This window comes from Pristiophorus japonicus, chromosome 21, assembly GCF_044704955.1.
Source record: "Pristiophorus japonicus isolate sPriJap1 chromosome 21, sPriJap1.hap1, whole genome shotgun sequence".
Classification (NCBI taxonomy): domain Eukaryota; kingdom Metazoa; phylum Chordata; class Chondrichthyes; family Pristiophoridae; genus Pristiophorus; species Pristiophorus japonicus.
In genome coordinates this window covers 48,627,812-48,654,762 of record NC_091997.1, presented here as the reverse complement: position 1 = coordinate 48,654,762, position 26,951 = coordinate 48,627,812, and the positions used below count along the sequence as shown (strand labels likewise).

Here is a 26,951-nt window from a genome sequence, read left to right as displayed (position 1 = left end):
CTCCTCGCTGCCCCTCCAGAGCCGGTCAGTCTTCCCCATCTCCCACAGCCGGTCGCTCCCCCTCTCAGCAGAGGCAGTTGGGTAGGATAATGCAGGATGCTTATGTTAAATGGCGTCTGCTGAAGGCGTAGTTTGTCAGTAAAACCACTGATATAAAGGGTCATAATTTCCAAAGGGGCATCACTGTCCCCAGTTATTGGTAGGACATCTGGGAGTTTATAAACACATAATATGACGACCTCTCTTCTAACTTGAGTGTAACATCACAATGATGAAAATAATGTTTGCCTTTCCACCGGGAGTGACTGAAAATATCGGCCCCATAAAGTGGTAGCCACACCCAGGCACAGGGATTCCCCCTACATTGGGACATACCCCTTACATGGCACCCCAACACTATATCACACCAGAGTCAAGGAATCACTTGGAGTCCATCATAGAGAATTCCCTACACTGCATCATAACCAGACAAGGTATTCTCTACACTGCATCATAGAGAATCACTGACTCTGAATTGCCAGACACAAGGAATTCCCTGTATTGTGTCATACCCAGACAGGGAAGTCCCTTCACTGTATCGGACCCAGACACAGGAAATCTCATGATGCATATCAGAGAAAGGTATCAACAACAACAATGTTATAAAGTGCCTTTAACGTAGTAAAATGTCCCAAGGCGCTTTCATGAGTATTGTAAATTGATACCGAGTCACATAAGAAGAAATTAGGGCAGTTGAACAAAAGATTGGTCAAAAAGGTAGGTTTTAAGGACCATCTTAAAGGAGTAATATTGCCTACATTCCATAATAGCCAAAGATAGGGTATCCCCTACAGAGGTAACAGTCGAAGGGATGCCTCCAATTCAATGGATGCGAGTAAAAAGGACAGCAATTCCAGGTACCAGACATGCTCCGAGGAGACCCTATTGGCTAACTTCACCAGAGCGCAGTCCTCAAATAACCCGCCAATGAGGGACCCACTCTCATGCCTGCTACATAACACTCGACAGATATATATCAACCTGCAATGTGCAGCAGAACATTACAATGTATATCCTTTCAACTGAAATCTCAGCCTCATATTCCTCCCTCTTTTCCTTAATCCCTTAGGAATATTAAAGTCTTGGTTCTGGTATGTTCCAGATCATGGTTCTCTGTTTGAGATGTAATCAGCATCTATTACATTATATTCAACATTATGCCCATCAGACACTATGCAGCAGGAAGTGGGTGAGACAGCAGTGAAGGGTCAACATTGGCATTCCAGCAGTTCCCCTAGTAAACCCGAATAGCGGGTGCTGTGTTCTGATGCCCAACGTGAAGTGGAGCTGATTCTATGCACTTAACCGATGGTCAGTGTGTCTTCCTCTGTGATTTTTCCTCTCTTTCATCACTGTATCTTCTGAAGGTGAAGATTCTCACTGGGGTCTCTGGGTACTTTTCCCAAATGACCATATCACACGAAGAGCAGGTTTTCTTGTCGCCAATAGTCACTGGAAAGCGGACAGGAGCGGCAACTCATAGAATCATACAGCACAGCAGAAGGCCATTCAACCCGTCGTGCCAGCTCTTTAAACAGCTATCCAATTAGTCCCACTCCCCTACTCTTTCCTTATATCCCTTCAAATTTTTCCTTTTCAAGTATTTATCTAATTCCCTTTTGAAAGTTACTACTGAATCTGCCGCTATCACCCTTTCAGGCAGTGAATTTCAGATCAAAACTCGCTGCTTAAACTAATATCACCTCATCTCCACCCCCCGCCGCCCCCCCCCCGGGTCCTTTAGCCAATTAACTGCAGCGAGTGGTTAAGATCTGGAATGCACTGCCTGAAAGGGTGGTGGAGGCAGACTCAATTTTATCTTTCAAAAGAGAATTGGATAAGTATCTGAAAGAAAAGATTTGCAGGGTTACAAGGAAAGGACAGGGAAGTGGGAGTAGCTGAGAGTTGGCACAGGCTCGACGGGCCGAATGGCCTTCTTCCATGCTGTAACCATTCTATGATTCTATGAACTTAAATCTGTGCCCTCTGGTTACCAACCCTCCTGCCAGTGGAAACAGCTTCTTCCCATCTACTCTATCAAAACTCTTCACCCTAGTGAATATTATTTTACCTTCCCCTAGCTCAGGGATGCTGGATTTGGTTGTTTAACCGGACTGCCATTCCTTGCTGACTTCAGGCAATTCAGTGCAGACCAGGCATTATACGATCCATTTGCACTAACTCACAGAGGAGGAGGATCACTGAATATCCAGGATGGCCATTCCAAGTGGAAGAGGATTAAGAAAAATCTGTATTCTGTTCCGCCCCCTTGCAGCCCCACTGAAAGGCGAGACAGTCCCTTACCGAGCCCCAGAGTGTGATGCAGTCCTCTTGATTGCTTGCAAAGTTGTTCGGCTCGAAGGGATGCCAGTAGGTGAAGTGAACTGGAGTTCCATCCGACCACTCAAAGTTCATCTGGAGTTTAATGTCGTTGAGACCAATCCACAATTCCTCGACATCTGCAGCGAGAGCAGAGGAAGACAGGCTTTAGGGAGCTGAGCAAAGCAGCCAACACCAGCTGCACTGCAGCTTGCACCTACACACACCAGACACACACACATCCGTATCCGTACACAAACACACACACGACACGCACCCAGACACACAAGACACACACCCACACACACACACATCCGTATCCGTACACACACACACACGACACGCACCCAGACACACAAGAAACACACCCAGACACACACACATCCGTATCCGTACACACACACACACACGACACGCACACCCAGACACACAAGACACACACCCAGACACACACACATCCGTATCCGTACACACACACACACACACCCAGACACACAAGACACACACCCAGACACACACACATCCGTATCCGTACACACACGACACACAAGACACACACCCAGACACACACACATCCGTATCCGCACACACACACACACGACACACACCCAGACACACACACATCCGCATCCGTACACACACACACACACACGACACGCACCCAGACACACACAGACACACAAGACACACACCCAGACACACACACATCCGTATCCGTACACACACACACACGACACACACCCAGACACACACACATCCGTATCCGTACACACACACACACACACCCAGACACACACACATCCGTACCCGTACACACACACACACACACCCAGACACACACACATCCGTATCCGTACACACACACACACGACACACACCCAGACACACACCAGACATACACACATCCGTATCCGTACACATACACACGACACACACCCAGACACACAAGGCACACACCCAGACACACACACATCCGTATCCGTACACACACACACACACACGACACACACCCATCCGTATCCGTACACACACACGACACGCACCCAGACACACAAGACACACACCAGACACACACACATCCGTATCCGTACACACACGACACACCCAGACACACACCAGACATACACACATCTGTATCCGTACACACACACACGACACATACCCAGACACACAAGACACACACCCAGACACACACACGACATGACACGCACCCAGACACACACACGACACATACCCAGACACACATCAGACACACACACTCGACACGCACCCAGACACACACACACGACACGCACCCAGACACACACACACGACACACAACACAAGACACATACCGATACACATGCACAAGACATGCACCGATACACACACAAGACACGCACCTAGACACAGGACACTCACCCAGACACAGGACAAGCACCCAGACACACACACGACACACACAACAGGCACCCACACACGACACGCACCAAGACACACACACGACACGCACCCAAACACACATACGACACGCACCCAGACAAACACCCCCACACACACACACACCCATCACATACATACAGACACACACGCGCATGGCACACACACACACGATAGACACTCATGACGGACACACATGACACAGACACGTACACACACACACACCCATCATCATCATAGGCAGTCCCTCGGAGTCGAGGATGATTTGCTTCCATTCTAGAAGTGAGTACTCAGGTGACTGTGGAGTCCAATGCGGGACCTACAGTCTCTGTCACAGGTGGGGCAGACAGTGGTTGAAGGAAAGGGTGGTCGGGGAGCCTGGGTTGACGCACAATCCTTCCGTTGTCTACGCTTAGTTTCTGCTTGTTCTCGGCATTGGGACTTGAGGTGCTCAGCGCCCTCCCGGATGCTCTTCCACTTGCCATGTCGCAGCTCCACGTAGATCACTTGCTTTGGGAGTCTCGTGTCGGGCATGCGGACAATGTGGCCCGCCCAACAGAGCTGATTGAGCATGGTCGATGCTTCAATGCTGGGGATATTGGCCTGAGCAAGAACACTAACGTTAGTGCGTCCGTCCTACCAATGGACTTGCAGGATCTTGTGGAGGAAAAGCTGGTGGTATATAGTCCACAACTCTGAGCCATATAGGAGGGTGGGTATCACTACTGCCCTGTAGACCATGAGCTTGGTGCCGAATTTGAGGTCCTGGTCTTCAAACACTCTCTTCCTCAGGCGACCGAAGATAGCGCTGGTGCACTGAAGGTGGTGTTGGACCTCGTCATACACACGACACATACCCACATAGACACACACTCAAGACACACACAGACACACTCACCCATGACACACACATACAGACACGCACCCCAGACACACAAACACCCAGAGATCCCCGGATACAGACCCTTAGACCCACACCCACCTAGACACCGCCCAGACACACCTCCCCAGACAGACACATGCAGTTTCCACATGCTGCTTGACAGGCGGCTGCAGAGATCATCAATGGGATCTGTGATCCGAGCAACGCCTTGGAATACAGTGGAGGGGGGTGGGGGAATCTCATCTGCTTAGGGCTGGCGGGCACCTGTGCCCCTACAGGTACCTGCCTGCCCCATGATGGGTCCCATATATGCCAGGAAAGTGTGATGCCCCGCCCAGGGATTCTCTGCCCCGTCCAAGCCATCGGCCGTGTAAGGAGCAGGTGGAGGCTGCATCATTTCCAGGCCTAGAAATTCCAAATCAGGTCCCTGCATATCCGGGTCCTGCCCATCTCCTGCGGAGCTACGGCCAGAGTCTGGTGGAACAGGTAAGGAAATCTGGCATCTGTCCAAGCTTTTGTTGGCCACATGGTTTTGCTCAGCTTACCAGCCAGCCATCTATGTGGGTGAAAACAGACACTGTGCAGTCTGTTGTACAGCACTTAAAAGTGAATCTACACAACAAACACGAGACACTGTAACTCCCCTATCCTGCAGGGTGTGACATTTTGTGTGGGGGGGGGGGAGGGGAGGGATACGTTCCCCATCAATTGTAACCCTCACCAGTGTTCCCTCTAATTTTTTTTGGGCTGCGCGGCCCATTCAAAATTCCGTGCATGCGTGGTTTTTCCATTTAAAAGCCGGTGAGCCAGCTGCGTGGCTGAGCAGCTTAAAGGGAACATTGCCCCTTCAGTTTGTCCCGTGTCGAACCATACTTTGGTGAGCTTTTGCCTCATTTAATATGTATTTATATATTGCATCCTGTTTTTCCCGGTCTTTCTTATTTAATTCTGGCTGCAGAAGGAAGTGGAATCTCAGGAAAGGGACTTCAACTGTTAGTAATCTAATTACATTAACTTAATAATGCACTATAATTGCAAAAAGACATCTGAAAATGTGCTTTCTAAGAATTTGTCAGTAGTATAGTTTGTTGCTCTTCACTGTAGTCTCTACGGACTTTCATGATTGTTTCAATTCCTGTACTTTTAGAAAATGCTAATTGTTCAACACAAGTAACGTCACAAAGATATTAAAAACAGCCGTGTTTTAGGATGGTTCAAAAGTATCTAATATAATAATGCCCCTGTCTACACTAATATATGTGTATCACTCTCTGTAACAGAGACCTGATAAAAATGACTTGCATTTATATCGTGCCTTTTATGACCTCACGACGTCCTAAAGCGCTTTACAGCCAATTAAGCACTTTTGAAGTGCAGGCACTGCTGTAAGGTAGGAATAACAGCTGTAATCTCACAGTTACACAAATAATCTGGTGCAATTATACTTTCATAATAGACTCAAAGCAGATCATTTCCAATAAATAAGGCTCAACGAAAACCTTTCAAGTGCATCAATCCCTGGAACGCTCAACCCTGAGCACCTGTCAGCACCAGAATCCTTATTTTAATTCAAGCTCCATTCCAGCACTTTAGCAGTCGTGATTCCATGTGCTCAGCGGAGAGCTGTGGCTGACCTTTGGGAGCATGCAGTCGCTCCTATAATCTGTGCCAACACTTCCAGTGTGATACTGTGGGAGCGCTCCATGATCAACGGTACCCACCTTTATGTGAGATTTTAAACCTCAGGCTCCATCTGCCTAGTCCAATGGCTCAGGCGGATGTTAGAGATTCAATACTCCTATTCCCCCCAAAAAAGCCAGGAATGGGAGTTCTCCCAGCTTCCTGGCCAACCTAACTCCCTCAACATCAGAGAAAGACAAGTTAACTCATCAGTCATCTCCTTGCTGTTAGTATTGTGAGCATTGTTGCTACTAATTCATCGAAGCCCTGTCCATAAAACCTTACTTTTGTGTCAATGTTTCCTATTCTAAATTCCCGTGTCCACATTTATAATGAAAATGATGTGAACTGATCACAATGTTATTACACACTCCCGCCAAAGGTGGCACTGTAGATCTCAGTTCCGTGTCTGCCAGCTCCTCACCCTGTCCTGCTGAGAACCTCCTATGCTCCAACCAACTCTACTTATCTGCATCCCAAATCTTGGTATTTAATTCTATATAATACAAAATAAAAGTATTTAAAAAATAAGGACAACATATGGTTTTAAAATGGGGACTGAATTAAATCAGCGTGTCCTGGTCTAATTATCCCCCACCCACTAACCCCTGTTCATCTGAAAATTATGCTTGATCTCGACTCCCTGCTTTAAGTGCCATGAATGATCGAGCTGTTTAGCATTGCAAATTGTTAACAGATCTCATTCCATTTTGCTTTGTCAATTATGTGCACAGATCTGGGAGTATCTGCTAAACAGAGTGGCAATGGGAATTTGGTGAGAGTGGTGAATATTACAGACAGTGTGTTTTTATCAAGCTGAAATTTTACATAGAAACATAGAAAATAGGTGCAGGAGTAGGCCATTTGGCCCTTCGAGCCTGCATCACCATTCAATAAGATCATGGCTGATCATTCACCTCAGTACCCCTTTCCTGCTTTCTCTTATTAAGGATGTCAATTATTAAGGATGTCATAGCAGTGCATTTGGAAAGAGGTGACATGATAGGTCCAAGTCAGCATGGATTTGTGAAAGGGAAATCATGCTTGACAAATCTTCTGGAATTTTTTGAGGATGTTTCCAGTAGAGTGAATAAGGGAGAACCAGTTGATGTGGTATATTTGGACTTTCAGAAGGCGTTCGACAAGGTCCCACACAAGAGATTGATGTGCAAAGTTAGAGCACATGGGATTGGGGGTAGTGTACTGACATGGATTGAGAACTGGTTGTCAGACAGGAAGCAATGAATAGGAGTAAATGGGTACTTTTCAGAATGGCAGGCAGTGACTAGTGGGGTACCGCAAGGTTCTGTGCTGGGGCCCCAGCTGTTTACACTGTACATTAATGATTTAGATGAGGGGATTAAATGTAGTATCTCCAAATTTGCGGATGACACTAAGTTGGGTGGCAGTGTGAGCTGCGAGGAGGATGCTGTGAGGCTGCAGAGCGACTTGGATAGGTTAGGTGAGTGGGCAAATGCATGACAGATGAAGTATAATGTGGATAAATGTGAGGTTATCCACTTTGGTGGTAAAAACAGAGAGACAGACTATTATCTGAATGGTGACAGATTAGGAAAAGGGGAGGTGCAAAGAGACCTGGGTGTCATGGTACATCAGTCATTGAAGGTTGGCATGCAGGTGCAGCAGGCGGTTAAGAAAGCAAATGGCATGTTGGCCTTCATAGCAAGGGGATTTGAGTACAGGGGCAGGGAGGTGTTGCTACAGTTGTACAGGGCATTAGTGAGGCCACACCTGGAGTATTGTGTACAGTTTTGGTCTCCTAACCTGAGGAAGGACATTCTTGCTATTGAGGGAGTGCAGCGAAGGTTCACCAGACTGATTCCCGGGATGGCGGGACTGACCTATCAAGAAAGACTGGATCAACTGGGCTTGTATTCACTGGAGTTCAGAAGAATGAGAGGGGACCTCATAGAAACATTTAAAATTCTGACGGGTTTAGACAGGTTAGATGCAGGAAGAATGTTCCCAATGTTGGGGAAGTCCAGAACCAGAGGTCACAGTCTAAGGATAAGGGGTAAGCCATTTAGGACCGAGATGCGGAGGAACTTCTTCACCCAGAGAGTGGTGAACCTGTGGAATTCTCTACCACAGAAAGTTGTTGAGGCCAATTCACTAAATATATTCAAAAAGGAGTTAGATGAGGTCCTTACTACTAGGGGGATCAAGGGGTATGGCGAGAAAGCAGGAATGGGGTACTGAAGTTGAATGTTCAGCCATGAACTAATTGAATGACGGTGCAGGCTAGAAGGGCCGAATGGCCTACTCCTGCACCTATTTTCTATGTTTCTATGTTTCTCCAGACCCCTTGATCCCTTTAGCAGTCAGGGCCACATCTAACTCCCTCTTGAATATATCTAACGAACTGGCATCAACAACTCTCAGTGGTAGAGAATTCCACAGGTTAACAACTCTCTTGAGTGAAGAGGTTTCTCCTCATCTCGGTCCTAAATGGCTTACCTCTTATCCTTAGACTGTGACCCCTGGTTCTGGACTTCCCCAACATCGGGAACATTCTTCCTGCATCTAAACTGTCCAGTCCCGTCAGAATTTTATATGTTTCTATGAGATCCCTTCTCATTCTTCTAAACTCCAGTGAATACAGGTCCAGTCGATCCAGTCTCTCCTCATATGTCAGTCCTGCCATCCCGGGAATCGTCTGAGCCGGGAGTCTGTGAGTCGGCGAGAGGCCTATAAAAGGCCTCGAGGTCAGGTGGTGCGTCGCTGAGTCGGGAGCCCATGAGTCGACGAGAGGCCGATAAAAGGCTAGCTTGTGCAGCTACAGGGTGAAGGCAAAAAAGAAGTAGAAAGAAATCGAAAGGTGACATCACAGCCAAGGGGGTAAGTGATTGGCTGGTGATTGGTAAGTAGTTTTTCTTTTTCTTTTCTCTATCGGTAAGTAACCTTTAGCATTGTTGTTGCCAATTTAAGTGTATCTAAGGGTTAAGTCATGGCAGGAGAGCTCGGACACGTGTTATTCTCTTCCTGTGCTATCTGGGAAGTCAGTGACACCTCCGGTATCCCTGACGACTACGTGTGCGGGAAGTGTGTCCGCCTGCAGCTCCTGATGAACCGCACTGCAGAACTGGAGCTATGGGTGGATTCACTCTGGAGCATGCATGATGCTGAGAATGATGTGAATAGCACATTTAGTGAGTTGGTCTTACTGCAGGTAAAGGGTACACAGCCAGATAGGGAATGGAAGACCAACAGGAAGAGCAGTGCAAGGAAGGTAGTGCAGGAATCCCATGCGGTCAACCCCTGCAAAACAGATACACTGCTTTGAGTACTGTTGAGGGGGATGACTCATCAGGGGTGAGCAGCAGCAGCCAAGTTCATGGCACTGTGGCTGGGTCTGCTGCACAGGAGGGCAGGAAAAAGAGTGGGAGAGCGATAGTAATAGGGGATTCAATTGTAAGGGGAATAGTTAGGCATTTCTGAGGCCGCAACCAAGACTCCACGATGGTATGTTGCCTCCCTGGTGCAAGGGTCAAGGATGTCTCGGAGCGGGTGCAGGACATTCTAAAAAGGGAGGGTGAACAGCCAGTTGTCATGGTGCATATAGGTACCAATGACATAGGTAAAAAACGGGATGAGGTCCTACGAGGTGAATTTAGGGAGCTAGGAGCTAAATTAAAAAGTAGGACCTCAAAAGTAGTAATCTCAGGATTGCTACCAGTGCCACGAGTTAGTCAGAGTAGGAATCGTAGGATAGCTCAGATGAATACGTGGCTTGAGGAGTGGTGCAGAAGGGAGGGATTCAAATTCCTGGGACATTGGAACCGGTTCTGGGGGAGGTGGGACCAGTACAAACCAGACGGTCTGCACCTGGGCAGGACCGGAACCAATGTCCTAGGGGGAGTGTTTGCTAGTGCTGTTGGGGAGGAGTTAAACTAATATGGTAGGGGGATGGGAACCTATGCAGGGAGACAGAGTTTTATAAAATGGAGTCAGAAGCAAAATATAGAAAGAAGAATAGTAAAAGTGGAGGGCAGAGAAACCCAAGGCAAAAAACAAAAAGGGCCACACTACAGCAAAATTCTAAAGGGGCAAAGTGTGTTAAAAAAAAAGCCTGAAGGCTCTGTGCCTCAATGCGAGGGGTATTCGGAATAAGGTGGATGTTAACTGCGCAGATAGCAGTTAATGGATACGATGTGATTGGCATCATGGAGACATGGCTCCAGGGGGACCAAGGCTGGGAACTCAACATCCAAGGGTATTCAGCATTTAGGCAGGATAGAGAGAAAGGAAAAGAAGGCGGGGTGTTGCTGGTTAAAGATGAAATCAATGCAATTGTAAGGAAGGACATTAGCCTGGATGATGTGTAATCGGTATGGGTGGAGCTGCGGAATTCCAAAGGGCAGAAAACGCTAGTGGGAGTTGTGTATAGACCACCAAACAGTAGTAGTGAGGTTGGGGACAGCATCAAACAAGAAATAAGGGATGTGTGCAATAAAGGTACAGAAGTAATCATGGGCGACTTTAATCTACACATTGATTGGACTAACCTAACTGGTAGCAATGCGGTGGAGGAGGATTTCCTGGAGTGTATTAGGGATGGTTTTCTAGACCAATATGTCGAGGAACCAACCAGGGAGCTGGCCATCCTAGACTGGGTGATGTGTAATTAGAAGGGACTAATTAGCAATCTTGTTGTGCAAGGCCCTTTGGGGAAAAGTGACCATAATATGGTAGAATTCCTTATTAAGATGGAGAGTGACAAAGTTAATTCGGAAACTCGGGTCCTGAACTTAAGGAAAGGTAACTTCGACGATATGAGGCGTGAATTGGCTAGAATAGACTGGCATACGATACTCAAAGGGTTGACGGTGGATAAGCAATGGCAAACATTTAAAGATCACATGGATGAACATCAGCAAATGTACATCCCTGTCTGGAGTAAAAAAAAACTGGGAAGGTGGCTCTACCATGGCTAACAAAGGAAATTAAGGATAGTGTTAAAGCCAAGGAAGAGGCATATAAATTGGCTAGAAAAAGCAACAAACCTGAGGACTGGGAGAAATTTAGAATTCAACAGAGGAGGACTAAGAGTTTAATTAAGAGGGGGAAAATAGAGTACGAGAGGAAGCATGCAGGGAATATAAAAACTGACTGCAAAAGCTTCTACAAATATGTGAAGAGTAAAAGATTAGTAAAGACAAACGTAGGTCCCTTGCAGTCGGATTCAGGTGAAATTATAATGGGGAACAAAGAAATGGCAAACCAATTAAACCAAAACTTCGGTTCTGTCTTCACGAAGGAAGACACAAATAACCTTCCGGAAATACTAGGGGACTGTGGGTCTAGTGAGAAGGAGGAACTGAAGGATATCCTTATTAGACAGGAAATAGCGTGAAGGAAATTGATGGGATTGAAGGCCGATAAATCCCTGGGGCCTGATAGTCTGCATCCCAGAGTGCTCAAGTAAGTGGCCCTAGAAATAGAGGATGCATCGGTGATCATTTTCCAACAGTCTATCGACTCTGGATCAGTTTCCATGAATTGGATGGAAGCTAATGTAACACCACTTTTTAAAAGAGGGAGAGAGAAAACGGGCAATTATAGACCGGTTAGCTTGACATCAGTCGTGGGGAAAATGTTGGAATCGATCATGAAGGATGAAATAGCAGCGCATTTGCAAAGCGGTGACAGGATCGGTCCAAGTCAGCATGGATTTATGAAAGGGAAATCATGCTTGACGAATCTTCTAGAATTTTTTGAGGATGTAACTAGCAGAGTGGACAAGGGAGAGCAGTGGATGTGGTGTATTTGGACTTTCAGAAGGCTTTTGACAAGGTCCCACATGAGAGATTGTTGTGCAAAATCAAAGCACATGGTATTGGGGCTAATATACTGACGTGGATAGGGAACTGGTTGGCAGACAGGAAGCAGAATGTCGGGATAAACAGGTCCTTTTCAGAATGGCAGGCAGTGACTAGTGGAGTGCCGCAGGGTTCAGTGCTGGGACCCCAGCTCTTTACAATATACATTAACGATTTGGATGAAGGAATAGAGTGTAATATCTCCAAGTTTGCAAATGACACTAAACTGGGTGGCGGTGTGAGCTGTGATGAGGATGCTAAGAGGCTGCAGGGTGACTTTGACAGGTTAGGTGAGTTGGCAAATGCATGGCAGATGCAGTACAATGTGGATAAATGTGAGGTTATCCATTTTGGGGGCAAAAACACGAAGGCAGAATATTATCTGAATGGCGGCAGACTAGGAAGAGGAGAGGTGCAATGAGACCTGGGTGTCATGGTACATCAGTCATTGAAAGTTGGCATGCAGGTACAGCAGGCGGTGAAGAAGGCAAATGGCATGTTGGCCTTCATAGCTAGAGGATTTGAGTATAGGAGCAGGGTGGTCTTACTGCAGTTGTACAGGGCCTTTGTGAGGCCTCACCTGGAATATTGTGTTCAGTTTTGGTCTCCTAGTCTGAGGAAGGACGTTCTTGCTTTTGAGGGAGTGCAGCGAAGGTTCACCAGACTGATTCCAGGGATGGCTGGGCTGTCATATGAGGAGAGACTGGATCAACTGGGCCTTTATTCACTGGAATTTAGAAGGATGAGAGGGGATCTCATAGAAACATATAAGATTCTGACGGGACTGGACAGATTAGATACGGGAAGAATGTTCCCGATGTTGGGGAAGTCCAGAGCCAGGGGACATAGTCTTAGGATAAGGGGTAGGCCATTTAGGACTGAGATGAGGAGAAACTTCTTCACTCAGAGAGTTGTTAACCTGTGGAATTCCCTGCCGCAGAGAGTTTTTGATGCCAGTTCACTGGATATATTCAAGAGGGAGTTAGATATGGCTCTTACGGTTAATGGGATCAAGGGGTATGGAGAGAAAGCAGGAAAGGGGTACTGAAGGAAGGATCAGCCATGATCTTATTGAATGGCGGTGCAGGCTCGAAGGGCCGAATGGCCTACTCCTGCACCTATTTTCTATGTTTCTATGTGAACCTTAGCTACACTCCCTCAATAGCAAGAACGTCCTTCCTCAGATTAGGAGACCAAAACTGAACACAATATTCCAGGTGAGGCCTCACCAAGGCCCTGTACAACTGCATTAAGACCTCCCTGCTCCTATACTCAAATCCCCTAGCTATGAAGTCCAACATGTCATTTGCCTTCTTCACCTCCTGCTGTACCTGCATGCCAACTTTCAATGACTGATGTACCATGACACCCAGGTCTTGTTGCACCTCCCCTTTTCCGAATCTGCCACCATTCAGATAATATTCTGCCTTCATGTTTTTGCCACCGAAGTGGATAACCTCATATTTATCCACATTGTACTGCATCTGCCATTAATTTGCCCATTCACCTAACCTGTCCAAGTCACCCTGCAGCCTCTTAGCATCCTCCTCACAGCTCACACTGCCACCCAGCTTAGTGTCATCTGCAAACTTGGAGATATTACACTCAATTTCTTCATCTAAATCATTGATTTATATTGTAACTACCTGGGGGTCCCAGCACTGAGCCCTGCGACACCCCACTCGTAACTGCCTGCCATTCTAAGAAGGACCCATTTATCCCTACTCTTTGCTTCTTGTCTGCCAACCAGTTCTCTATCCACGTCAATACATTACCCCCAATACTATGTGCTTTAATTTTGCACACCAATCTCTTGTGTGGGACCTTGTCAAAAGCCTTTTGAAAGTCCAAATACACCACAGCCACTGGTTCTCCCTTGTCCACTCTACGAGTTACATCCTCAAAACATTCTAGATTTGTCAAGCATGATTTCCCTTTCATAAATCCATGCTGACTTGGACCGATCATGTCACAGCTTTCCAAATGCGCTGCTATTTCATCTTTAATAATTGATTCCAACATTTTCCCCACTACTGATGTCAGGCTAACCGGTCTATAATTCCCCGTTTTCTCTCTCCCTCCTTTTTTAAAAAGTGGTGTTACATTAGCTACCCTCCAGTCCATAGGAACTGATTCAGAGTCGAGAAACTGTTGGAAAATGATCACCAATGCATCCACTATTTCTTGGGTCACTTCCTTAAGTACTCTGGGGTGCAGGCGATCAGGCCCTGGGGATTTATCGGCCTTCAATCCCATCAATTTCCCTAACACAATTTCCTGACTAATAAAAATTTCCTTCAGTTCCTCCGTCTCGCTAGACCCTCAGTCCCCGAGTCTTTCCGGAAGGTTATATGTGTCTTCTTTAGTGAAGACAGAACCAAAGTACATTTCTTGTTTTAAAACTGCAAGTCAGTGGCAGGAGTGTTGTACGGAGCAGTCCCATCCAAAATGTTTTACAGTAGATACTGGATAGGATCAAAATAGATAAAGCAGATGTACTTAAAAGGTTGGCAGTCCTCAAAGTAGAAATGTCACCCGGTTACTAGGCATCCTAGGTTACTGAGGGAAGTAAGGGTTTAAATTGTAGAGGCTCTGGCCACAATCTTCCAATCCTCCTTCGATATGGTGGTGGTGCCAGAGGATTGGAGGATAGAAAATGTTCCAGTCTTGTTTTTTAAAAGTGGCGAGGGATCAACCTGGCAACTGGAGGCCAGTCAGCCTAATATCAGTGGTGGGGAAACTTATAATGACAATAATCCAGACAAAATTAATTGCCATTTGGAAAAGTATGGGCTAATAAATGAAAGTCAGCACGGATTTGTTAAAAGCAAATCATGTTTGACTAACTTGATTGAGTTCTTTGATGAAGTAACGGAGAGAGTGGATGAACATAGTGCATTTGATGCTGTGTAAATGGAGTTTCAAAAGGCGCTTGACAAAGTACCACATAATAGTCGTGTTAAGAAGATTAAAGCTCCTGGGATTAAAGGGACAGTGGAAGTATGGATACAAAATGGCTAAGAGGTAGTGAATAGCTGTTTTTCAGACGGAGGGAAGTATACAGTGGTGTTCCTTAGGGGTTAGAATTAGGACCGCTGGTCTTTTTGATATATATTACTGACTTGGACTTGGGTATACAGGGCATAATTTCAAAGTTTGCACATGATAGGAAACTCAAAAATGTAGTAAACAATGAGTAGGACAGTAACAAACTTCAGGAGGACTTAGACAGCCTGGTGAAATGGGCAGACACACATCAGATGAAGTTTAACATTGAGAAGTGTGAAGTGATAGATTTTAGTAGGAAGAATGAGGAAAGGCAATATAAACTAAATGGTTCTATTTTAAAGGGGTGCAGGAACAGAGAGAGTAGTACACAATTCTTTGAAAGTGGCAGGACAAGTTGAAAAGGCTGTTATAAAAGCATTCGGGATCATTGGCTTTATTAATAGAGGAATAGATTACAAAAGCAAGAAAGTTATGCTAAACTTTTATAAAACACTGGTTTAGGCCTCAGCTGGAGAATTGTGTTCAATTCTGAGCACCATACTTTTGGAAGGATGTCACGGTCTTAGTGAGTGTGCAGAAGAGATTTACTAGAATGGTACCAGGGATGAGGGACTTCAGTTATGTGGCGATACTGAGAAGTGTAGAGGAACAGAGGGACTGTGGAGTGCATATCCACAGATCCCTGAATGTAGCACGACAGCTAGATAATAAGGTGGTTAAGAAGGCATACGGGATACTTTCCTTTATTAACCAAGGTATAGAATATAAGAGCAGGAAGATTATACTTGAACTGATTAAAACACTAGTTAGGCCCCAGCTAGAGTACTGCATAGAATTAGAGGAAATGTGTGATTGCACTAGAGAGGATACAGAGGAGATTTACGAGGGTGTTGCCAGGACTGGAGAATTTTAGCTATGAAGGAAGATTGGATAGGCTGGGGTTGTTTTCTTTGGAATTGAGGAGGCTGAGGGGAGTTTAATTGAGGTGTACAAAATTATGAGGGGTCTAGATAGAGTGGATAGGAAGGACCTATTTCCCTTCGCAGAGGTCAATAACTAGATTTAAAGTAATTGGTAGAAGGATTAGAGGAGAGATGAGGAGAACTCTTATCACCCAGAGAGTGATGGGGGTCTGGAACTCACTGCCTGAAAGGATGGTAGAGGCAGATCCAATGATAACATTCAAGGAGGGAATTGGATAAATATTTGAAGGGGAAAAAATTAGAGGGCTATGGGGAAAGAGCTGAGGAGTGGGATTAAGTGGACAGTAACGATGGGCCGAATGACCTTCTTCTGTGCTGTATTATTCTATGATGCAATGAACTGTCATGATGTAATTGCAAGCTCTGGCCATTAGATGGCTTTCTGAAGTCTCTTTCCCCTAACCTAGTCCCATCTTAAAACCCATGGGCATCATGGCAAGATTTACCAGTTGTATGTGAAGTGTTTTGTGACAGCCTCAGCTGTGGCTCAGAGATAACATTCTCACCACTGAATCAGAAGGTTGTGAGTTCAAGTCCCATTCCAGTGCAATACTGAGGGAGCGCTGTACTATCAGATATGCTGTCTATTTTTTTTAGCGATGCTGCTTGGGGAGAACTCTCCCGCTCTTAATAGTGCCGTGGAATCTTTTACGTTCACCTGAGAGGGAAGACCTCAGTTTATCACCTCTGACAGTGCAGCACTCCCTCAGTACTGTGCTGGAGTGTCAGCCTAGATTGTGCTCAAGTCTCTGGAATGGTACTTGAACCCACAACCTTCTGACTCATAAGCGAGAGTGAGCCCCAATGAGCCACAGCAGACACTTAATACATTGTATAAAATGTTAGAAGAGGTAGAAATAGTTGATGATTGCAGTTCAGTCGAGGGATTAGAAAAATTTCAACAAATTGTTGAAGCTGAACGGTCGTTTTTTTTAAATGAAGAAACTAAAGAAGGGCCGAGGCCCCCTGTGCAGGACATCCCCAGGATGGGAAAAAGTGAGAGAGTAGTTTAGGTCAATTATGAAGTAGTGGGTAGGTGACATTAAGCTTGGGGTTAAAAATCCTGTAGAAGGGAAAACTGAGGAGATCCACTTAAGATCCTGGGAAAGAATGAGTGATGCAACACCGTGAGAAGGCTGGGAGATGAACATCTAGGACAACTGCATCTGGAGCTTAGAGGGAACAAGAGAGGAAAGTTAAGAGCGACAACGACCATGATACAATCATTAGAATAGAGAGAAAGGTTGGGATAAAGAGAGTTTGAAGACCAAGGAGAAGGATCACCTATCAAGACACAACCTATTCCCTGTATCCTGTCCAAATTGAGAGTTAGAGAGGAACCTCCGTGTGCATACGAGCAATATTTAAGAATTGCTATTAAATCTAGGCACTATATAAATGCAAGTTTGTTCTTATTTGTGACCAGACTGGAAAGCGTACCAAAAGGGATTAATGAAGCTGTAATGATTCTCCCCTGCGATCCAATTGTTTACTTACCTGGCCAGTATCCTATCATCAGACACATCTCTCGTTTCATCAACTGTGGAAGGCCTGCTCAGCTTTTGGCAGCGTGACAAATTGTTTATGGAATGATCAGGGACTGATGATTAAGACCAAGCTCAAAGTACACAAATGGATATCTAAACATTCGGTAATAACCAGGGGGACATTCCTACTCTCAAGTTAATATTTAAATTAAGACCCCGCCCCCTTCCCACACTGATGATTCCTGTCCAGATCGCAGGTTATGCAAACTGCACAGGGATCTAGTGTAACAGATTTCTATCCACTTTTCTGATTGGGATCAGCCAGATTTCAAGCATAAAGGGATGAATGAGAGGTTAAGGCAGGAGTAGAGGTGGGTGATGCTACGGAGGTGGAAATCGGTGGTCTTTGTGATGGGAGGATATGAGGTCATGAGCTGAGCTTGGGATCAAATAGAATGGCGCGGTTGCAAACAGTCTGGTTCAGCCTGAGGCAATAGCTGAGGTCGGGGGATGGATTCATGCGTTTGTGATGAGCGTCCAAGGCAATGGCTTCGCTCTTCTCAATGGTTATCTGGAGGAAATTATGGCTCAATCAACACTAAATGTCGGACCAGCAGTCTGACCACACGGTGCAGTACAGGGGTCGAGAGAGGTGGTGAAGATGTGCAATCCAATTGTCCTTGGTCTTCTCTCCCCTCTCTTTAAACCACTCCAGAACTGGACATTGAGGAAGAATGTTACAGCACCAAGGATGACCTACTCTGCACTATTTTCTCTATTCGCAACAAGCATTTGCCTTCTGCTCTGCACCTTCTCCAACTTCCACAGTGGAAACACGGTACTCACTATATAAAGCACTTGCACTTCTATAGCCCTTTCACCACCTCAGGATGTCCCAAAGTTCTTTATAGCCAATGCATTACTTTTGAAGTGTTGTAATGTAGGCAAACGTGGCAGCTCATGTGCGCACAGCGAAGTCCCACAAACAGCAATGTTTTAATAATGTTAGTTAAGGGACAACTCTGTTGCTCATTCAAATTAGTGCCAGGAGATCTTTTATATCCACCTAAGAGGGCAGATGGGGCCTCGGTTTAACGTCTCATCCAAAAGACGGCACCTGCAACAGCGCAGCACTCCCTCAATACAGTACTGAAGTCTCAGTCTCTGGAATGGGACTTGAACCCACAACCTTCCGACTCAGATGAGAGTGCTACCACTGAGCCACAGCTGACACCTATGTGCCAATCCACAGCCAAACACTCCGTGGCATAGCACCAAGTATGGTAGGGTTCCAGTGTGGAGGAGTTTTAGACAAGATGCAACACATGGAGTGCGGTCTAGTTAAGATACTAAAGGTTTAGCTCACTGCCTGAAGCATCTGTTGCATGAAAGGTAGTTGAAATGTCTTGACACCCAGTCTGATCTTATCAGGCGAGAGGAGCTAATTGTCTGCTGGAGGTAGAAGCTGACTGCAGAGAAAGACGGTGGAGGTTTGCAGCAGTGAGCTGACTTCAAAGGGAACGAACACCTGGTTCTGTTTGAAGCCGGCTGGACAGTAAGACGATCAGCACATTAACAAACGTCAAGAGGAAATCCCAACCAGGGGCGGGGGTTTCAAGAGTTTGATCGATAGTGTCTTTCATAGAGGGCATAACCTTAAAATTAGAACTAGTTCGTTCAGGGGTGATGTCAGAAAGCATTTCTCCACAAAAAGGGTGGTGGAAATCTGGAACTGAGGCTGGGGGGAGAAATTGAAAATTTCAAGAGCAAGGTTGATAGACTTTTGTTAGACAAGTGTTTTAAGGGTTACGGAACCAAGGCGGGTAGATGGGGTTAAGATACAGATCAGCCAGAATCTAACTGAATGGTGGAACAGGCTTGAGAGACTGAATGGTCTACTCCTGTTCCTATGTCTTGTTTGGTGGGGGGCGGGGGTGGGGGGGGGGGGGGGTGGGGAAGGAGGCCATCGGAGAAGCTGGGAAAGCTGTTGTTGTTGGATGGGGAGAAGGACGTGATTGGACATACTGTGACCGATCTCGACTTCAACTGTAAGTTTGTGACATAAGGTCACAAGAGTGAATGAAATACATTAACCTCCTGTTACATAATCCGTTAACAGATAGACATGAAGCAGGGTAGAACAAGCAAATAGTTATTTCCAGTTTAAATCCCTCCCTCTAATGTTTTTTATATTCCCACTTCTTCCTATTAGGAATCCAGCAGCCTCGATCATCCACAGACCAATCTAGCTGCTAACGCTCATTATGAGACTTTTTGGGACTCTCGCTAATTTTTCCTTTGATCCTGTGAGGAGTCACCTGGACTCAACGACGCAGTGTGGAGGGAGGGGGGCAAGAATCACCAGAATAGTGGCAAGGGACCAGCCCCTCCCACCCAGCGCAACAGGTCAGCACAGCCTTGTATGTCAGCTGTATGTGGACACAAGCAGAGTTCATTACATTGCACAGCACTGCCCAGGGTCTGCCAACGTTCCCACTATGCTGCGCGGTCGAGCAATCATTGACAAGGTCCCGCGCGGGCCGCTCACCAGCTTTTCCATTATAGATACCACACGTGCGCATAAATTTGAATGGGCCGTGCATTGGGGGAGGCAGGCTGCGCAGGAGGAAGTGCAGCTTACAGGGGACATTGGTGTCTGCCATCGTGCAGTTGGCTGTCAGACTGACATCTGGCAGGAGGCAGGACCGTGACTGCACTGACCCGAGTGGCTAAACATTCATTAACCAAGCACTGCAAACTTGAAGCAGGGATTCGCACAAGTATGAACAGCTCAACTGAGGCTGGGCAGCAGAGGAGCCCAGCAGCACAGGAAAAGGTAGATCTCCCCTCGATGCTGCAGGCATCCGCTGACCACTGTCCAGGGAAAGTTAGCAGTACAGTGAGACCACTTTCAAACGTCTGGTGCAACCGGCTTTTGAGTCTCAATCCGTCCATTGTTAAATTTGGCACAAGTCCTCGTGATTCACGTGGAAAAGTAAAATTATCGAAAAAAATAATTGTGGGCTAACTGATTCCGAGATTGTAATATTGAATTGGTTGGCACTCTAGTTGCACCAGAATTCCTGTGAACAGCAACGTTGAGAAGAGGATGTTTAAGGTTTTTTTTTATAAATGTATTTTACTCAATTCTCACACATCCGTGACCGCCACTGCCCCAGTCTCTCGTCATTCATGTGCACTGATGCCTGATCTGAGGAGAGTATCATTGAACAGTGGCACAGTTCAGATTGTGAGCCAGACAGAATGGGAGGATGAGTGGGGAAAGGGGTATATCCTTCTATTCCTTTATCCCTCATGTACTTGCGTAGCTTCCCCTTAAAGGCATCTATGCTCTTCTCCTTAACTGTGTTAGCTAGATCCATATTCTCACCACTCTGAGTAAAGAAGTTCCTCCTGAATTACTTACTGGATTTATTGGTGACTTTATGACCGCTAGATTTGGTCTCACTCAACAAGTGGAAACGTCTTCTCTATGTCTACCCGGTCATACCCTTTCATAATCTTGAAGAACTTCATTGGACATCTTTCAGCCTTCTCTCTTCTGGAGGAAAGTGCCCCAGCCTGTTTGCACTGTACCCAGCGTCACTAGTTGCCAACAGTGCGGCCTTACCATGCTTGACCTGAGTCAAGAACAGTTGCGCGGCTTTACCACGCTTGACCTGGGTCAGGAACAGTTGTGCGGCCTTACCATGCTTGACCTGGATCAGAAACAGTCGTGCGGCCTTAGCATGCTTGACCTGGGTTGGGCAGCTGTGCGGCCTTACCATGCTTGACCTGGGTCGGGAACAGTTGTGCGACCTTACCATGCTTGACCTTGGTCAAGAACAGTTGTGCACCCTTACCATGCTTGACCTGAGTCAGGAACAGTTATGCGGCCTTCCCAGGCTTGATCTGGGTCGGGAACAGTTGTGCGGCCTTACCATGCTTGACTTGGGTCAGGACAAATTCCAGCTCGGCCAGGTTGTGGATGCTGATCAGGTTACCCTCGGACCTCACGCAGCTCTTCTGTGCTTCCTGCCAGCTCCTCCTCTCGTTATTTAACCGGTAGCAGTTGCACTGAAACGGCAGCCAGCCCACATCACACTTGGTCTTCCGGTGGACCCAGATATCTAACAGGGAAATAAATAGTTAACTCTCAACTAGAAAGAGGTGCTCAATGGTTCTTGTATTTTAACTCTTGTACATAAAGCGCACTTGGTACCCGCAAGTGATTTGGCTGGATGCAGTCATGTGACATGAAATTAAAAGAGAAAGACTTGCATTTATATAGCGCCTTTCACCACCTCAGGACGTCCCAAAGCGTTTTATAGCCAATTAAGTACTTTTCCATGGGTAGTCACTGTTGTAATGTTGGAAATGCGGCAGCCTATTTTAGGCATAGCAAGGTCCCACAAACAGCAATGAGATATTGACCAGATAATCAGTTTGAGATGTTGGTTGAGGGATGAATATTGGCCAGGACACCATGGACACCATGGAGAACTCCCCACCACTTCTTCAAAAAGTGCAATAGGATCTTTTACATCCACCTGGGAGGGTAGATAGGGCCTCAGTTTAAAGTTATAATGTGACATCATCTGAAAGACAACCCTTCCGACAGGCCAGTACTCCCTAAGTACTGCACTGGAATTGTCAGCCTAGATTTTGTGTTTAACTCTCTGGAGGCTTGAACCTACAAGCTTCTGACTCAGAGGCGATTGTGCAACCACTGAGCCACGACTGACACAAATAATTAGCTCTCTGATCTGTCCTCTCTTCACTAAGAAAGTTATAATGCGACATCAGAAGTTAACAATGATTACTGCTCGCAAAGACTGCACGAGAGAATTACCTTTGATCTCTTATGTCACAGTGAAGCACCATCCATTTTTGAAGGCATCGTTCTGTTAACCTCTTTTCAGTTTATTTCCCCTTCCACTATTTCCCCTTCCCTTGCTGGAGTACATGGGTGCTTGCATCTCTCTGGTACCTCTTCACGTGGTGTGGTAGCACCCCAGTTCCTGACCCAACTGAGATGACTGGTGTCGGTACCAAAGCCACAAGCTGCAATGACCACCAACCCATTAGAGAGCTCTTAACCCCTTTTAACTCCAAAAGCACTGCAAACACTTGGGCACAAACCAAAGCGCCTCAAAACACCATATGGAGAATCAGGAGGTGAATGATGGCGACTACATTTCAATAGAGAAAGAAAGAGTACAATGAAGATGACAACTTAATCTTCTACAGTCACTCTGGATCGCATCCTAGGTGTTGCCAAATCCAATACAAATTCAGTATGAGTCCTATGTTATTTGCTTCTGAATCTGCTCCAGCAAGGTCCCAATCCCTAACCTACCATCTAATGTAATGAGGGAAAGCTCTGTATAAACACTCCCTGATCCCCAAGATATTCAAGTAAAACTCTAAAATATTCATCCATTTCCACTGTGTACTGTTGGATTTGGGAGTCCAAGTACATAACTCGCTAAGTACAAAAAGCAATAAAATAGGCTAATGCAATGTTGGCCTTTATCTCACGGACTGGAATACAAAGGGGTGAAAGTTATGCTTCTTTGTCTCTGATCTATTGTGGGGTGCTGTGGCTTTAACTGCCGTGCCTGATAGCTGAATTGTATGAGACTGCGGGCTCTGTGCGATTTGATGATCTCAGTGTAGTATTGAAAGAGCACTGCACTGTCAGAAGTGCTGCCTTTCTGCTGAGACATTAAGTTGAGGCCTGTCTGCTTTCTCAGGTGGGCGTTAAAGATTCCAGAGCTATTTGAAGAAGAGCAGGAGAGTTCTCCTCGGTGCCCTGGCCAATATTCATCTCTTGGCCAACAGCACTAAAACAGATGATTTGGTTATTATCACATTGCTGTTTGTGGGAGCTTGCTGCATGCAAGTTGGCTGCCGCGTTCCCAACATAGCAACCATGATTACACTTCAAAAAGTACTTTGTTGGCTGCAAAGCACTTTGTGACATCCTGAGGTTGTGAAAGGCGCTATACAAATGTTAAGTCTTTCTTTTCTTTCTGGTCCCGTTTTCACATGCCCAGATATCGAAGTAGATTTGTAGTGTGCCCAGAGGAGGGGACACAATATTTTGGTGTATTGCTTGTATCACACACCCTCACATGATTGTAACGACGTCAGAAGGTGACAGAATAACACAACACCCGGTTGTGATTTCGGCTTTAACTGTCACATAGCCTTATTAAAGAGTAAAAGAAGTGAACAGCAGCAATGATGTTCTAATGATTTTAGTCTTTATTTAGTTTAACTGTCTCCATTAAGAAGTAAACAAAATAGTTTTAACAGCTGTGCTTAACTAGAATGGACATAATATTCTTTGTTTTCTCTCTATCCACAAAAGTGCATTGACTGATTATTTATCTCTCAAGGCTTCAAATGGAACCTTCAATTTGAACCATCAAGGCCATAAATCAATCATAATTTCCAAAATATGTCTGGGACCAAGCAAAATTAAATAAATGTCAACTCCAAAAGGCCACCAATCAAATACATATGCCAACAAATCCTGCTTGAATGGGATGTCTTGGCCCCTCCGTTGGGCACTTGGCTCAGACAAACTGCAAGTAGAATATCAAAGTAAAGCCGGACAAAAAAAATTCAAAGAGCAAGTTATTATTTAAATGGAGAAGGATTGCAAAGTGCCGCAGTACAGCGGGACCTGGGGGTACTTGTGCATGAAACACAAAAGGATAGTATGCAGATACAGCAAGTGATCAGGAAGGCCAATGGTATCTTGGCTTTATTGCGAAGAGGACAGAGTATAAAAGCAGGGAAGTCTTGCTATAGCTTTAAAAGGTATTGGTGAGGCCACACCTGGAATACTTGTTTCCATACTTACGAAAGGATATACTTGCTTTGGAGGCAGTTCAGGGAAGGTTCACTAGGTTGCTTTCGGGGATGAGGGGGTTGACTTATGAGGAAAGGTCGAGTAGGTTGGGCCTCTAATCATTGGAATTCAGAAGAATGAGAGGTGATCTTCTCGAAACGCATAAGATTATGAGGGGGCTTGACAAGGTGGATGCAGAGAGGATGTTTCCACTGATGGGGGAGACTAGAACTACAGGGCATGATCTTAGAATAAGGGGCCGCCCATTTAAAACAGAGATGATGAGAAATTTCTTCTCTCAGAGGGTTGTAAATCTGTGGAATTCGCTGCCTCAGAGAGCTGTGGAAGCTGGAACATTGAATAAATTTAAGGCAGAAATAGACAGTTTCTTAAACAATAAGGGGATAAGGGGTTATGGGGAGTGGGCGGGGAAATGGAGCTGAGACAATAATCGGATCAGCCATGATCTTATTGAAGGATGGAACAGGCCGTATGGCCTACTCCTGTTCCTAGTTCTTATGTTTGTCTGCAGGCGATGATGATTTTTAACTCCTTTTCCACCCTGTCTGAACGCAAAAAACCATTGTATATTTGGCAAATGTTGAGAAGATATTTGTTAGGTAAGGTTATCTAGGGATACGGCGCATAGGCGGGTAAATTTGACAAAAATGTTTATATTTTTCCACAATGGTAATTTTAGCTCCAGAAGCTTGTGAGTGGAAGGGCTTCATTATTTCTTCAAAAGCAAAATTCTGCAAATGCTGGAAATCTGTAATAAAAACAAAAACTGCTGGAAATACTCAGCAGGTCAGGCAGCATCTGTGAAGAGGGAAACAGAGTTAACGTTTCAGATTGTTACTGCTTCTTGCTCTGCTCTGCAAACACAGCAAGACTATGGTGTCGGACTCACTAACGAGGTGGTGAACCCTGCGGAGATTGAAGAAGTCGCAACGGTTAGCATCTTGGTGAGTTAATAACAGAGGTGGAATCTGGTCCATTTCCCTAACTTTTGGGGGAAATTAACAGCCCAGTGTCAAGAACTGGGATTTCATCCAAATTGAAGGGTTAAAAAGTGAAGCAAGCTTACTCCCGGAAGACCACCTTTTGGGAGTCGTTGGGTCGTGAGAAGGGCCATTAAGCTGCGCGGCCGAGCGGCTCTCGGGACCTCCTGCGTTGCCGGTGAGCCAGCTTTCCAATGGTTTAGAGGCCCCTTCACACTCACGCAGTAATACACTGTGTTAGAATTTGAATCCATCTATCGGTTTAATCTACTGGAATCCATGCGTAGGAGACATGAGTAGAACCTGGACTATAATTCGTTCATGTCGATTGGTTTTTATCTCGTCCCCTTTCCCCCCCCCCGCTTGCCATATTCCCCCTGGCGCCCCCTCTCAGTCATCACTGGCTCCTGGCTGTGTCTCATTCCACAGGTTTCCACCAGTAACTGGTCAACTGGTTAATCCCAAGTAAACGTTGGCGTAGGCATTAGGAAGTCACAGGCAAAATGATCTAATATCTACAGTTTCCAGCGGGGGTCACTGAATAGAAAGAGGCCATTCAGTCCCTTGGGCCTGTTCCGCCATTCAGGTAGATCTGTATCTTAACTCCATTTACCTGCCTATGCACCATATCCCTTGATACCCTTATCTAACAAATATCTTCCCAATCTCTCTCTTGAAAATTTCAATTGACCCAACATTCACAGCCTCTTGGGGAGAGTGTCCCAGATTTCTACTACCCTCTGTGTGAAAAAATACATCTTAATTGCACTCCTGAATGGCCTACCTCTAATGTTAAGACTGGGCCTCCTTGTTCTATAATATGGATAATTCCTCTCCCAAACCTGGGTGTGGTGTCTCCACCAACTGAGGTAACCTAACCCAACACAGAGCAGGGATTGATCTTGGGACCTTCCAGTCTGATGGACTCAGCATCACTGTGACACACTGGAGCAGCAAATACAATTTCCTTCATACAACACCCTGCCAAGGGTCCTGCAAGCTTTCTTCAGCTCAACACTCCTCCAGCGAGCTGGGTCTCTTCAGGACACCTATTTGTAGTCACTGTGCTGCCAAAATACTATCTGGTTTCAGTCAAACCAAACATAGTCTCACGATCTACCACAAACCTCCAGCACGAAAGCACAGACAGATCAGGAACAGATACAATTCCAAGCGGGTAAATGATTGGCTGGTGGATTGGTGAGTATTTAATCTTTTTTTTCTTCTTTTTATTTCCTTTGACATTGTTGCCCATTCAGTTAATCTAAGGGTTAAGTCATGGCAGGAGAGCCCAGACATGTGTCATGCTATGTGGGAAGCCAGGGGCGCTTCCAGTGTCCCTGACGACTACATGTGCAGGAAGTGTATCCTGCTGCAGCACCTGATAGACTGCAGGCGGCACTGGAGCTGCGCATGGATTCACTCTGGA

The 26,951-nt window shown here is 45.8% G+C and overlaps 1 protein-coding gene across 3 annotated transcripts in view; it reads right to left on the bottom strand.

The window, feature by feature from the left end:
• Positions 1-26,951, bottom strand: part of mrc2 (mannose receptor, C-type 2) — a 317,669-nt gene that overhangs the window by 202,211 nt on the left and 88,507 nt on the right. For all 3 annotated transcript variants that reach the window (XM_070864753.1, XM_070864754.1, XM_070864756.1), the window contains exons 7-8: positions 21,601-21,789; positions 2,344-2,498 (exon numbers count right to left, since the gene is read on the bottom strand). In XM_070864753.1, the coding sequence (XP_070720854.1) occupies positions 2,344-2,498; positions 21,601-21,789 (344 nt within the window). The remainder of the gene's footprint in view (positions 1-2,343; positions 2,499-21,600; positions 21,790-26,951) is intronic.